The sequence below is a fragment of the Arvicanthis niloticus genome, chromosome 4, assembly GCF_011762505.2.
Source record: "Arvicanthis niloticus isolate mArvNil1 chromosome 4, mArvNil1.pat.X, whole genome shotgun sequence".
Lineage (NCBI taxonomy): Eukaryota > Metazoa > Chordata > Mammalia > Rodentia > Muridae > Arvicanthis > Arvicanthis niloticus.
Window position 1 is genome coordinate 85464059 of NC_047661.1, and position 13674 is coordinate 85477732.

General features: G+C 38.2%; 1 protein-coding gene across 1 annotated transcript in view; it reads right to left on the reverse strand.

Moving 5' to 3' along the window:
* Nucleotides 1-450: 450 nt before the first annotated feature.
* Nucleotides 451-13674, reverse strand: part of LOC117707236 (chitinase-like protein 4) — a 32401-nt gene continuing 19177 nt past the window's right edge. The window contains exons 6-11 of the mRNA XM_034500669.2: nucleotides 13336-13460; nucleotides 11363-11486; nucleotides 10965-11150; nucleotides 10046-10165; nucleotides 9823-9964; nucleotides 451-770 (exon numbers count right to left, since the gene is read on the reverse strand). Of these exons, the coding sequence (XP_034356560.1) occupies nucleotides 739-770; nucleotides 9823-9964; nucleotides 10046-10165; nucleotides 10965-11150; nucleotides 11363-11486; nucleotides 13336-13460 (729 nt within the window). The 3' untranslated portion in view covers nucleotides 451-738. The remainder of the gene's footprint in view (nucleotides 771-9822; nucleotides 9965-10045; nucleotides 10166-10964; nucleotides 11151-11362; nucleotides 11487-13335; nucleotides 13461-13674) is intronic.

Consider the following 13674-nt stretch of genomic DNA (forward strand, 5'->3'; position numbering starts at 1 on the left):
CCAAACAAACCTAAGAAACTTGGTGGTTTAGTAAGACCCTGTTTCAACAGCAGTATTCAGGCAGCAAGTCATGAGGAATACTTAGAGGTCTTCAAAAGCTGGAAGAAACTCAAGAAGGGATCAAACAGCTCTGGTTTCTCAAGGCATGTGTAAAAATACGTTGGAGTGCATAATTGGTTACATCAAAAGTCACTGTGTGTAGGCTGTCATCCTGAGGATGCTGTAGCAACTTCTGGATTATAGGCAAAGTAACAAACCCATCCTCTTCATGTTGTCATTCTTAATCTGAGACAATTATCAAACATTTTCATCTCAGCCTCAATCATGAGAAAGCCTGAAGTCAAATAGAAAATAGTTTAACCACTACTTCCCACAGCCATTTTATCAGTATAACCCATGAGCAGAAATGATTTCCTCAAAGTTGTACATAAAGCACAAGAGATTCTGATGTTTTGAATGTGAAATTTATTATGAAAGCAAGAAACAAGCAAGGTGGTTTTACAAAAAGCAAAGGAAGATGTTCAGAGCTTAGCTAAAACAGATAGATGAAGATCATTCTTTGTTTCTTCCCAGCTGGTACAGCAGGAAGATGTCCATCTTAGTAGTACTAATCTGGGATTCAATTCAGGCTAGCCAAGGACTTAGTCTTATTATTCTCCATAGAAGAATGATGCAGAATCCATTGTTGAAAAGCTGTTGAACTTGCTTTTAGTCTTAGTTTTAAGGACAAATTACTGTCTAAAGTTCTCCTCGATAAGAGGTGTAACAACCTGAAACACACAAAGCAAGACATAGAAGTGATCCTGGATTCAACTGGAGAAGAAAAATACAATCTAGATGACATGGACTAGAAAAGCAATTGATTTCAGAGTCTTTCAGGTTATATCAGATAATAAATCCAGATATAGTATTTAGGAAACTTGCAACATAATTCTAGGGGTTAACCTATCTCCAGGTCTCTTAAATCTACCTCAGAGCAAGCTGGACTAGCAATTAAAAGTATTGCTTTTTACCATTAGTGCCATAAGCAATATTTCCTTGATATTAACTGGGTAAACGAGTTTTTGAAAAAATCTCAGAATATACTATAAGTTACAGAAAATAGCCCTTCCGCCGCTCGCCCCTCCTGCAGTCTGAGGCCTGCGGGTAAGTGCACCCAGGAGCCCCCCAGACACATTCTGGGGGATCCATAGAACCCATAGCCAGCGCTAGCACGCCCCTTCCACTGCTCACCCCTCCTGCAGTCTGAGGCCTGCGGGTAAGTGCACCCAGGAGCCCCCCAGACACATTCTGGGGAATCCATAGAACCCATAGCCAGCACTAGCACGCCCCTTCCGCCGCTCGCCCCTCCTGCAGTCTGAGGCCTGCGGGTGAGTGCACCCAGGAGTCCCCCAGACACATTCTGGGGGATCCATAGAACCCATAGCCAGCGCTAGCACGCTCCTTCTGCTGCTCGCCCCCCCTCCGGTCTGAGGGCTGCAGGGTCTGAGTCCCAGACCAGACCTCTACCAGGTCTGCAGTTGTGTGGACCCCGGATTCCACCTGAGACATACTGGAAGGTCCGCTCAACCCAGAGCCAGAGAGGAACAACTGAACTCAGAGTGTCAGACAACATACCCTGAGATATCCAAGAGGAGACACTGCACCCAGAACAGCAGACATCTAGCTGGACTGCTACCTTAAAGGCACCATATCCTGAGGCATCCTAGAGATGCCACTGTAATCAGGGCAGCTGGAAAAAAATCACAAAGACATCTGGACTCCTAGAAGACCAAACAAAAGCGAGACAACTGGAAAGACAGGCTTCAATCAGAGACAGAAGTACAGGTAGCACTAGAATTAACCAGATGGCAAAAGGCAGGCGCAAGAACGTAAGAAACAGAAACCAAAGTTACATGGCATCATCAGAACCCAGTTCCCCCATCATAGCAAGCCCTGAACACCCCATCACACCAGAAAAGCAGGATTCAGAATTAAAATCACTTCTCATGATGATGATAGAGGACTTTAAGAAAGACATAAATAACACTCTCAAAGAACAGATAGAAACCTTTAGAGAGGAAACACAAAAATCCCTTAAGGAATTACAAGAAAATGCAACCAAACGGGAGAAGGAATTAAACAAAACCATGCAGGATCTAAAAACGGAAGTAGAAACAATAAAGAAATCACAAAGGGAGAACACCCTGGAGATAGAAAACTTAAAAAAACAATCAGGAGTCATAGATACAAGTATTACCAACAGAATACAAGAGATGGAAGAGAGAATCTCATGTGCAGAAGATACCATGGAAAACATTGACACAACTGTCAAAGAAAATGCAAAATACAAAAAGCTACTAACCCAAAATATACAAGAAATCCAAGACACAATGAGAAGGCCAAACCTAAGGATAATAGGAATAGATGAGGGGGAAGACTCCCAACTTAAAGGACCAGTAAATAACTTCAACAAAATTATAGAGGAAAACTTCCCTAACCTAAAGAAAGAGATGTCCATAAATATACAAGAAGCCTACAGAACTCCAAATAGTTTAGACCAGAAAAGAAATACTTCCCGCCACATAATAGTCAAAACATCAAATGTACAAAACAAAGAAAAAATACTAAAAGCAGTAAGGGAAAAAGGCAAAGTAACATATAAAGGCAGACCTATAAGAATTACACCAGACTTCTCACCAGAGACCATAAAAGCCAGAAGATCCTGGACTGATATCATACAGACCCTAAAAGAACATAAATGTCAGCCCAGACTACTATACCCAGCAAAACTGTCAATCATTATTGATGGAGAAACCAAAATATTCCATGACAAATCCAAATTTACAGAGTATCTCAACACAAACCCAGCACTTCAAAGGATAATTGGTGGAAAACTCCATCACAAGGAGGGAAACTACAACCTGGAAAAAGCAGGAAAGTAATCTTCCAAAAACCGTAAAAGAAGGTAGCTAAACAAACATATCTCCACTGCCAATAACAAAAATAACAGGAAACAACACTCATTTTTTCTTAATATCTCTTAATATCAATGGACTCAATTCTCCAGTAAAAAGACATAGACTATCAGACTGGATATGTAAACAGGACCCAACATTTTGCTGCATTCAGGAAACGCACCTCTGTGGAAAGGACAGACACTACCTCAGAGTAAAAGGTTGGAAAACAATCTACCAAGCAAATGGTCCCAAGAAACAAGCTGGAGTAGCGATTCTAATATCAAATAAAATCAGTTTTCAACCAGAAGTAATCAAAAAAGATAAAGAAGGACACTTCATATTCATGAAAGGAAAAATGTACCAAGAGGAACTTGCAATTCTCAACATCTATGCCCCAAATGTAAGGGCACCCACATACATAAAAGACACTTTACTAAAACTTAAAGCATACATTGCACCCTACACAATAATAGTGGGAGATTTCAACACCCCACTCTCAGCTATGGACAGATCATGGAAACAGAAACTAAATCGAGACACAATGAAACTAACAGAAGTTATGAACCAATTGGACTTAACTGACATCTATAGAACATTTCATCCTAAAACAAAAGAATACACCTTCTTCTCAGCACCTCATGGTACCTTCTCGAAAATAGACCATATAATTGGTCACAAAACAGGCCTCAACAGATACAAAAAGATTGAAATAATCCCCAGCACCTTATCAGACCACCATGGATTAAGACTTGTCTTTGACATGGACAAAAACATCAGAAAACCGACATACACTTGGCAACTGAACAATGCTCTACTCAATGATAACTTGGTCAAGGAAGAAATTAAAGACTTTTTAGATTTAAATGAAAATGAGGACACATCATATCAAAACATGTGGGACTCATTGAAAGCAGTACTAAGAGGAAAAATCATAGCTCTAAGTGCTCACAAAAAGAAAGTGGAAAGAGCATACATTAACAACTTGACAGCAAACCTGAAAGCATTAGAACAAAAAGAAGCTAGTATACCCAAGAGGAGTAGACGGCAGGAAATAGTCAAACTCAGGGCTGAAATCAACCAAGTCGAAACAAAAAGAACTATACAAAATATCAACAAAACCAGGAGCTGGTTCTTTGAGAAAATCAACAAGATAGACAAACCCTTAGCCAGACTAACCAAAGGGCGCAGAGACAGCATTCAAATTAATAAAATCAGAAATGAAAAGGGAGACATAACAACAGAAACAGAGGAAATTAAAAAAATTATCAGATCCTACTACAAAGGCCTATACTCAACAAAATTGGAAAATCTGGAGGAAATGGACAATTTTCTAGATAGATACCAGGTACCAAAGTTAAACGAGGAGCAGATAAACCATCTAAACAGTCCCATAACGCCTAAAGAAATAGACACAGTCATTAAAAATCTTCCCACCAAAAAATGTCCGGGGCCAGATGGTTTCAGTGCAGAATTCTTTCAGACCTTCAAGGAAGACCTAATACCAATCCTCTTCAAGTTATTCCATCGAATAGAAACAGAAGGAACACTACCCAATTCATTCTATGAAGCTACCATTACACTCATACCTAAACCACAGAAATACCCAACAAAGAAAGAGAACTACAGACCAATCTCTCTTATGAATATTGATGCAAAAATACTCAATAAAATTCTCGCAAACCGAATGCAACAACACATCAAAACAATTATCCATCAAGATCAAGTAGGCTTTATCCCAGGAATGCAGGGATGGTTCAATATTCAGAAATCCATCAATGTAATCCACTACATAAATAAACTCAAAGAGAAAAACCACATGGTCATCTCACTAGATGCTGAGAAAGCATTTGACAAAATTCAACATCCCTTCATGTTAAAAGTCTTGGAAAGATCAGGAATAAAAGGCCCATATCTAAACATAGTAAAAGCAATATATAGCAAGCCAGTAGCCAACATCAAACTAAATGGAGAGAAACTTGAAGCAATCCCACTAAGATCAGGGACTAGGCAAGGTTGCCCACTCTCACCTTACCTATTCAATATAGTACTGGAAGTCTTAGCTAGAGCAATTAGACAACAAAAGGAAGTCAAAGGGATACAGATAGGAAAGGAAGAAGTCAAAATTTCACTATTTGCAGATGATAGGATAGTATACTTAAGTGAACCTAAAACTTCCACCAGAGAACTCCTAAACCTGATAAACAACTTTAGCAATGTGGCTGGATATAAAATCAACTCAAACAAATCAGTAGCCTTCCTCTACTCAAAGGATAAACAGGCAGAGAAAGAAATCAGGGAAATGACACCCTTCACAATAGCCATGAATAAAATAAAATATCTTGGAGTGAATCTAACAAAGCAAGTGAAAGATCTGTATGACAAGAACTTCAAGTCTCTGAAGAAAAAAATTGAAGAAGATCTCAGAAGATGGAAAGATCTCCCATGCTCCTGGATTGGCAGGATTAATTTAGTAAAAATGGCTATCCTGCCAAAAGCAATCTACAGATTCAATGCAATACCCATCAAAATTCCAAATCAATTCTTCATAGAGATAGAAAGAGCAATTTACAAATTCATTTGGAATAACAAAAAACCTAGGATAGCCAGAACTATTCTCAACAATAAAAGAACCTCTGGGGGAATCACCATTCTGGACCTCAAACTGTACTACAGAGCAGTAGTGATAAAAACTGCTTGGTATTGGTACAGAGACAGAAAGGACGATCAATGGAACAGAATTGAAGACCCAGAAATGAACCCGCATACCTATGGTCACTTGATATTTGACAAGGGAGCTAAATTCATCCAGTGGAAAAAGGACAGCATTTTCAACAAGTGGTGCTGGCTCAACTGGAGGTCAACATGTAGAAGAATGCAAATTAATCCATTCTTATCTCCTTGCACAAAGCTCAACTCCAAGTGGATAAAGGACCTTCACATAAAGCCAGGTACACTGAAAATATTAGAAGAGAAGTTGGGGAAGACCCTCGAATACCTAGGCACAGGGGAAAAATTCCTGAACAGAACACCAATGGCTTATGCTCTAAGATCAAGAATCGACAAATGGGACCTCATCAAATTGCAAAGCTTCTGTAAGGCAAAGGACACTGTCAACAAGACAAAACGGCAACCAACAGATTGGGAAAAGATCATTACCAATCCTACATCTGATAGGGGGCTAATATCGAATATTTACAAAGAACTCAAGAAATTAGACGCCAAACAACAAAATAACCCCATTAAAAAATGGGGTACAGAACTAAACAAAGAATTCTCAACTGAGGAAACTCGAATGGCCGAGAAGCATCTTAAGAAATGCTCAACATCCTTAGTCATCAGGGAAATGCAAATCAAAACAACACTGAGATACCACCTCACACCAGTCAGAATGGCTAACATCAAAAACTCAGGTCATAGTAGATGCTGGCGAGGATGTGAAGAAAGAGGAACACTCCTGCATTGTTGGTGGGGTTGCAAGCTGGTACAACCACTTTGGAAGTCAGTCTGGCGGTTCCTCAGAAAATTGGACATAGCACTACCTGAGGACCCAGCTATACCACTTCTGGGTATATACCCAGAAAATGCCTCAACAAATAACAAAGACATATGCTCCACTATGTTCATAGCAGCCCTATTTATAATAGCCAGAAGCTGGAAAGAACCCAGATGCCCTTCAACAGAGGAATGGATACAAAAAATGTGGTACATTTACACAATGGAATATTACTCAGCTATTAAAAATAATGAATTCGAGAAATTCTTAGGTAAATGGATGGATCTAGAAAATATCATCCTGAGTGAGGTAACCCAATCACAAAAGAACACACATGGTATTTACTCACTGATAAGCAGAGATTAGCCCAAAAGTTTGAAACAACAAAGATTCAACTACCAGACGACACGAAGCTCATGAAGAAGAAAGAACAAGTGAGGATGCCTAGGTCTTTCTTAGAAGGAGTAACTAAATAACCAAGGGAGCAAATATGGAGACAAAGTGTGGGTCAGAATCTGAAGGGGGGGTTGTAGGGAGACCATTGTGTCTGGGTATTCATTCCATAGGCAGTCACCAAAAATAGACGCTGATAGGGATGTCAGGATGGGAAAGGTGACAGCAGCCTGATAAGGCTGTCTCCTTAGAGGTCTCTCAGAGTCGGACATACCCAGAGACAGATACCCACAGCTATCCATTAATCTGATCAAAGTTCCCAATGGAGGAGTTAGAGAGTAAATTGAAGGAACCGTGAACCATAAGGGCTGGTGGCCCTGTGAGGAGAGCAAGAATACCAACCAGCCAGAGCTCCCCAGGGTCTAAACCACCAGCCCAGGAGCACATAGGGAGAGACACATGACTCCAGCTGTATATGTAGGGGAGGATGGCCCTGTTGGGCATAGGTGGGAGACAAGATCATTGGTACCCTGAAGGCTGAGCACTGAGGGGGGGGGAATCTGAGGGTGGGGAGGGAGGCTGGGGGTAGGTGGGTAAACACCTTCATAGAGGCAGGAGGAGGGGGGGATGAGATAAGGGGTTCCTGGGTGGTAGGGAAAATATGGTAAGGGGATAAAATTTGAAATGTAAATATTATATCCAATAAAAGAGGGGAAAAATAGAAAAGCGGTTAGAACCAACATTCTTAATAAAATGTCAGCCTTCTTTAAAAAAAAAAAAACTATCTTGATACTAAAATTTGTTTTGAGAATTGTATATTGCAGAATGATCAACCTTGGTGTATCTACTCAACAAGCAAGCTGGGCAGACCTGCTCAAACCTCTGAGGTCCGTGAATTCCATCTGGAGGCAGCAAAGACACAGCATCAGAGGATTGTCAACTTGCTCTCCCCCCACTCCTCTTCTAATATCTCAACGCCCATAATCAGCTTGAAGAAGCTAATGATGAGTCAGCGCCCCTATTCCCTGGGCATGGGGACTAAGGTGGTAAATGTTGGGCTGTCTCCCTAGGGAAAAGTAGTGGTTTTGTCAGAATAGAGAGGATTAGCTAGGGTTTATTGCATAGCCATAACCTATTAGTAGAAATCTGTATAATTAATATCAAGATGAAGATATAAATTCTTAAATGGGACCAATTTACTTTGTTTACAAATTTTAAGGTTTTCATTGGCATGAGCTTCTTAGTGATATAAGAGTGAGATGAATATTGTTACTCTCATAGGCATTGTACCAGTATAACACACTTAGGAATACAAAGCTTAGACCCAGTCCTTCTTTAACTTTTTTTTAACTGATTTGAGATGGTCAGCCTGTGAGTTAAGGGACTATAGCAAATTCATGACTTGGAGTTTATTATAAGGGTGTTCTCTATGTTTTATTTAGAAATAGCTGAGTGGAGTTAACAGGCAACAGTCCAGATTACCTTACATGGATAGCTGGTTTTCAAAACATCAGAAATCCTTAGAATTGACATGACAAACATTTCAGTATTAATGTTCATTTTCATTAGAGACCTGTCTGCTCCGGACAGCTTCCTATGTTAAATTCTAAGAAGAAATTGAGCATCCTTGGAGTTACTCCAGTTGTGGTGAGACAGCCACTAGGCAAGAATTGCCACTTTCCTTCTACAGACAAATTACTGTCCCGAAAAGGACACACTTGCAGAATAGTCGACTGATTATATCTGCCTAGACAGAGTAATCAGCCCTTAATAATTCTGCAGCACTATGGTCTGTCAGATGATCCTGGGCCAGAAGGCAGAAGAACAGATGCTCCAACGTTTTGAAGTAGAGCGAGTGTCCAGGTGTTCAGAGGTCTCTATAAATTGGCTAAGTTTTAGAAGCTATGCTTTGTGCTTCCCACAATTATAGTCAACTCAGTCATTCTGGATTTCTGATGGGGTTGAAAACTTATAGCTATTTACTTTGAGAGAAAAGATCTGAGTGTATGGTCATCAGCTGACATTCATCCTAAAGCCAAGGAAAAAGCCAGGTTCAGAACTAAGTGTTTTAGTTAGGATAGATGACAGAGGTGCTGGTTAGTCAACAAAAGGATGGACTGGGTATTAGGACTATCTTGTACCTCACTGGTACAAATAGGCATAATTATGCTCTAATTGTATTTTGAGAGAAAAGTTTCCTTTTAACAGGAAGGGTGATGTGTAGGAGGAGCTAAGGTGGGAGGAGTACTGAGAGGAAGAAAAGGAGTAAGAAGAGGAGAAGAAGAAGGAGAGGAGAAGCTAGGTGATGAAAGAGAGATAGAGGGGGGAGACAGGGAAGCAAATGTTCATGTATCTCCACTAGTCAAAGATAGTTGATATATCTAGGTTGGGTAGTGGGTTACCCCTCTGATTGAACAATACCAAACTTATAAAGCCTATGATTAACATTTCTTAAAAAAATGTATAAATGCAAAAAGGAAAAGGGGGCATGGGATAGGGGTTTTCTAAGGGGGGGAATGGGGAAACGGGATGGTATCTGAAGTGTAAATGAAAGATCTAATAAAAAAAAATAAAAAAAATAAAAAATAAAAAAAATAAAAAAAAAAAGTTACAGAAAATATAGACAGACATATATATGACACCACATTCAAAGTATTTCTGATAAAAGTCCACAAAGGGACAGATTTCCACTCTATGACACAGCTAAAAGAGGATAAAATCTGATAGTGAAGGTGAGTACAGTTTCTGCAGACTCATATAACCCGAATACTTAATAGACCTGGAACAGCCTGCCTCACCCTCAAGGTAGCCCTGGTTCCCAGTAAGTGTGTAACATAAATTAATGGTATTGAACAGGTGGGGAAGTGTCTATCACTTTGAAAAGAGCACATGAATGAATTGAAAATATGACTCAGGAGTGGGGATGGGGTTGTCCAGGCAGCCTTTGAATGAATGTAGGGCACTGTACACTATGAGTATAATTGTAGTGTCACTTACTTGTACTGTGTATATTCAGATCTCTCTTTAAAGCAGAAGTCAAAGGGAAACGTCCCTGGTGACAGAAAGAACCAGTGAAATCATCCATGTCCAGGGGCCAGACCATGGCACCTCCTAACTTGTTGTCTTTGAGCCACTGAGCCTATTGAAACAGAGGACATGAGTCTCTTGATTTCTTGGAAATCATGCTTCAATCTCAGCACATTCAGTGGTCTAAGCTTACCTTCATCTTGAAGCTCTTGACATTATCATAGCCAACCCACTGATTGCCCTGATAGGCATAGGGTACTTCCTGGGGGGCATCCCAGCTCTCAGTGGCTCCATCATTCAGAAATGTACAAATCTTTAAACAAACAGATTCAGATCTTTTAAATTTTAATACCAAGAAGGAATAATAACATCCAGTTCATTTGTAGTTTCTCCATTCTCTTGTAGAGTTTTCTCTATTTTCTAAAGAATTTTTATTTGTCTTACATTTAACAGATATTTCCTTGGAATTACTGGCTCTACAGGATACATCTAGGCCTTTCCCTAGACTAGGAAAGTGATCTAACTTAAGGTGCATCTCTAGTCCTTGTTACCCCATTTTTATTTTCTGAAATTTTGTCTAATCTATAGCTAAGATAGTTTTCAAACTGATGATTCTTATATTCCTGCCTCATAAAAGTTGAAATTGTAAGTATTAGTCATGGGGTTTCACAGTAATCTTCATTGCGTATACTACCATGGTGTGATTTCATCTATCTATACATACTTCTGGACATTGAATTTGAGAACAAGCATATCAAACAAAGCAGGGACACAAAGGAATACTAATTCTTGAGTTGGTTTTAAAATGATCATATGTAGCCCTCATACTTGTACTGTACTTTTAGAAGCCACCCTAGCCGGAAATGGATACCCTATAGTCATATTTATGATTACTAGATTTTGATCCATTGTATCTACTTGAATAGAAAAAGTATACAAGTACCTCTTACTACTAATTATATGAAATTATACTATAAAATTATTTAAGAATTTGACACGTTTTATCTGAATAGGAAGTTACATACTGAATACAATCAACATACACTTTCAGTAGATTCTAGTTTTTAAACAGAAATGTGTCTCTAGTTCCCTACTACAACCAATATACTGACCTCATAGTAAGCCCAGAGTCCTCTTTCACTTGTGTACTTCCCTGGTGGGCCATCACTAACAGTAGGGGCACCAATTCCAGTGTTAGAGGGGTCACTCAAGATAAAGGTATGCCCATATGCTGGAAATCCCACTATGAGCTTCTCAGTATCTGCCCCATTTTCCTTCCAGTAGGTAATGATTGAATCCTGTAGGGCAGAAATTAAAATTATTGGTAGACATCTGGTGACCCGTGTTTGTATAGATTAGTTCCTAGCTCTGATATGTCAAAATGTATGATATTTAGCTAATAAATATGTTTTCCAAAATAGATTACATAGTTGCAGTGTTTTAGATACATTAAATAGCATAAGTTCATGCATTAATATCCCAATTTCACTTGAATCTATTAATGTCTTACCATATTGAGATAGGCATTCTTTCCAGAGTCAGTTGGAGATTTATAGAGAGGACTGTTTTCTCCAGTGTACCCATTTTGTGAATCATGGAGATTATATGTCATGACCTGAATGTAGTCAAGAGACCTGGAGTACAGGAAAGGTCTTAGAATCAATGTTTCATTTATGTTTCTTCAAGTTCATCCTTGTATTCTTCCCTAATATACACCCTAATATATGTATCTGTTTTCTACCCCATGTTCTCCTGTCCAGTTCTCTGATTTCACTTTTTCTACAGCTATGAGTGCTGAAAAAAATTCATGGGTAAAGTTATCCTCTACCACTCAAAAGAAAAAAATAAAATCAAAGTATAATAGAACATTGGTGAAATGAAATACTTAGGAGTTAGATTTTTAATGTATTTAAGTAAGCATGGGAATTTTGTGAGACTAGGGGATAGAAAATAACTTATAAAGTAATGAATTATATAGAAAAGAGAATTAAGTTAATATACTTGCTCATAATATAAATAAAATATAATATTCATCATATATTCGAATACAAGTAAACTGTATGGATAAAAATACTACTGCAAAAAGATATGAGCTATTAAATGAAAATATCACTGTCAAACATGTTATAATTCTAATATATGATCTTTCCTGCAGTCATCAGAGACACAAAAAACAATTCAGCATATTGCAAATGCTCTAGAATGCTCACCAATACTTGATGCTAAAAACATTCTGCTGAAAGCAATGCACATTAGCTCTAGACATAGAGAAACCTATCTAAAACTTACAGTGCAATTTCTCTTTGTACAGAAAGCCTACACCATGACAAATATGTAAGGTAGGTTTCTGGGGTAAAAAGACACCAATGATCATATCCAGTGATAGGCCTTGAATGCTAAAGTACCAATACACTATACAAGTTATTCACTAAAGGTATGATCACTATGGAGACAATAACCTGCTTTCTGATTGTATATGAAGCCTAATATTTGGTATTTTTTATACCTGTTATGGTAAATCTGGCCAAACATTCATGCCTTAAAAACTCACAGGTCCAACATGAAACCAACATTTGTTGTTTGACTAGACTCTCATAGTATTAAACTTCCATTCAACTATGAGTTTATTTCCATAGATATAAGATGCTTTCTAGTTTTTTCCAGAATATATGCTTTTTTGAAGAAAAGTTCTTAATTCATATACTCGTTATTGGTTAAAGTACAGAATCTTAAGTAAGTGTGAGTTCTCAACTCTAGACTGACATTTCTACTAACATCTCTCATATTCAAGGTTGAAAGAATATGATACAAAGAGAGTTTGGGAAGAATTAACTGCTGCTGAAGTAAGAAAGGAAGATGGTGAAATGCTGATTTCTTCACCAGATGTGGCTGTTGAAACATTATCTCAGAGCAGCTGGTGTTAAATGCACAATACCTACAGGATATCAAGTCTCACAAAATTGCAGAATTTTGGGCAGGCAGTTCCACTCCCAAGCCCAACATATTATAAAAAATTATTAATTAATGGCTGCAAAATGTACAAGATTCAACCTCCCTTAGGAATGTGGTCATTGTTAGGTGCCTGTATTCCACTGGATGAGCCCATAGCCATGCATATATTGGCTTTAGAATTTGTATAAGAAGATAGTATCATCATGAAAAATTAAAAGCAGAAAACCTGTAATTTAGAGGAATGAAAATTATAAGCTATTAGAATGATTTAGAGAGCAAGTTATTATTGAATGTATATAATCAAAATACATTGTATTAATGTATGAAATATTTATATACATAAACATATTATTTAGAAGATCAGTGAACATAAATTTAAGAATTATTCTTAGGGCCATTTTTTATACCTATGTAGTCAAAGCACAACCATAACACTGCCTATACACAATGCCTTGAAGCAACAAGAAGCTCATGAACAAGTGACCTTTGTTTAAACTCCCACAGGAGTCCTGAAGATGTATCCTCACTTACTGAGACAGTTCAGGGATCTTGTAACCAGACTGGATTGTGGCAATGACTCCAGCTACTGTGGCAGTGAGTAGCAGCCTTGGAATGTCTTTCTGAATGGATTCTTCCTCAAAAGCTTTACGCATTTCCTACAAAAAAGTACAATATACTTACATTATTTCAGATATTTTTAAGATAAGTATGAGTCCTATAAAATTATTTCAGTATACATTTACAAATTTTCTCTTACTTTATTGTGTAAATACCTCAAGAATTATTAAAAATAAATAGATTATATTAATATATTGACACCTAATATGTATAGAAATTTTAAAATTGCAGGCTCTAATGTCTGGTTAGAGC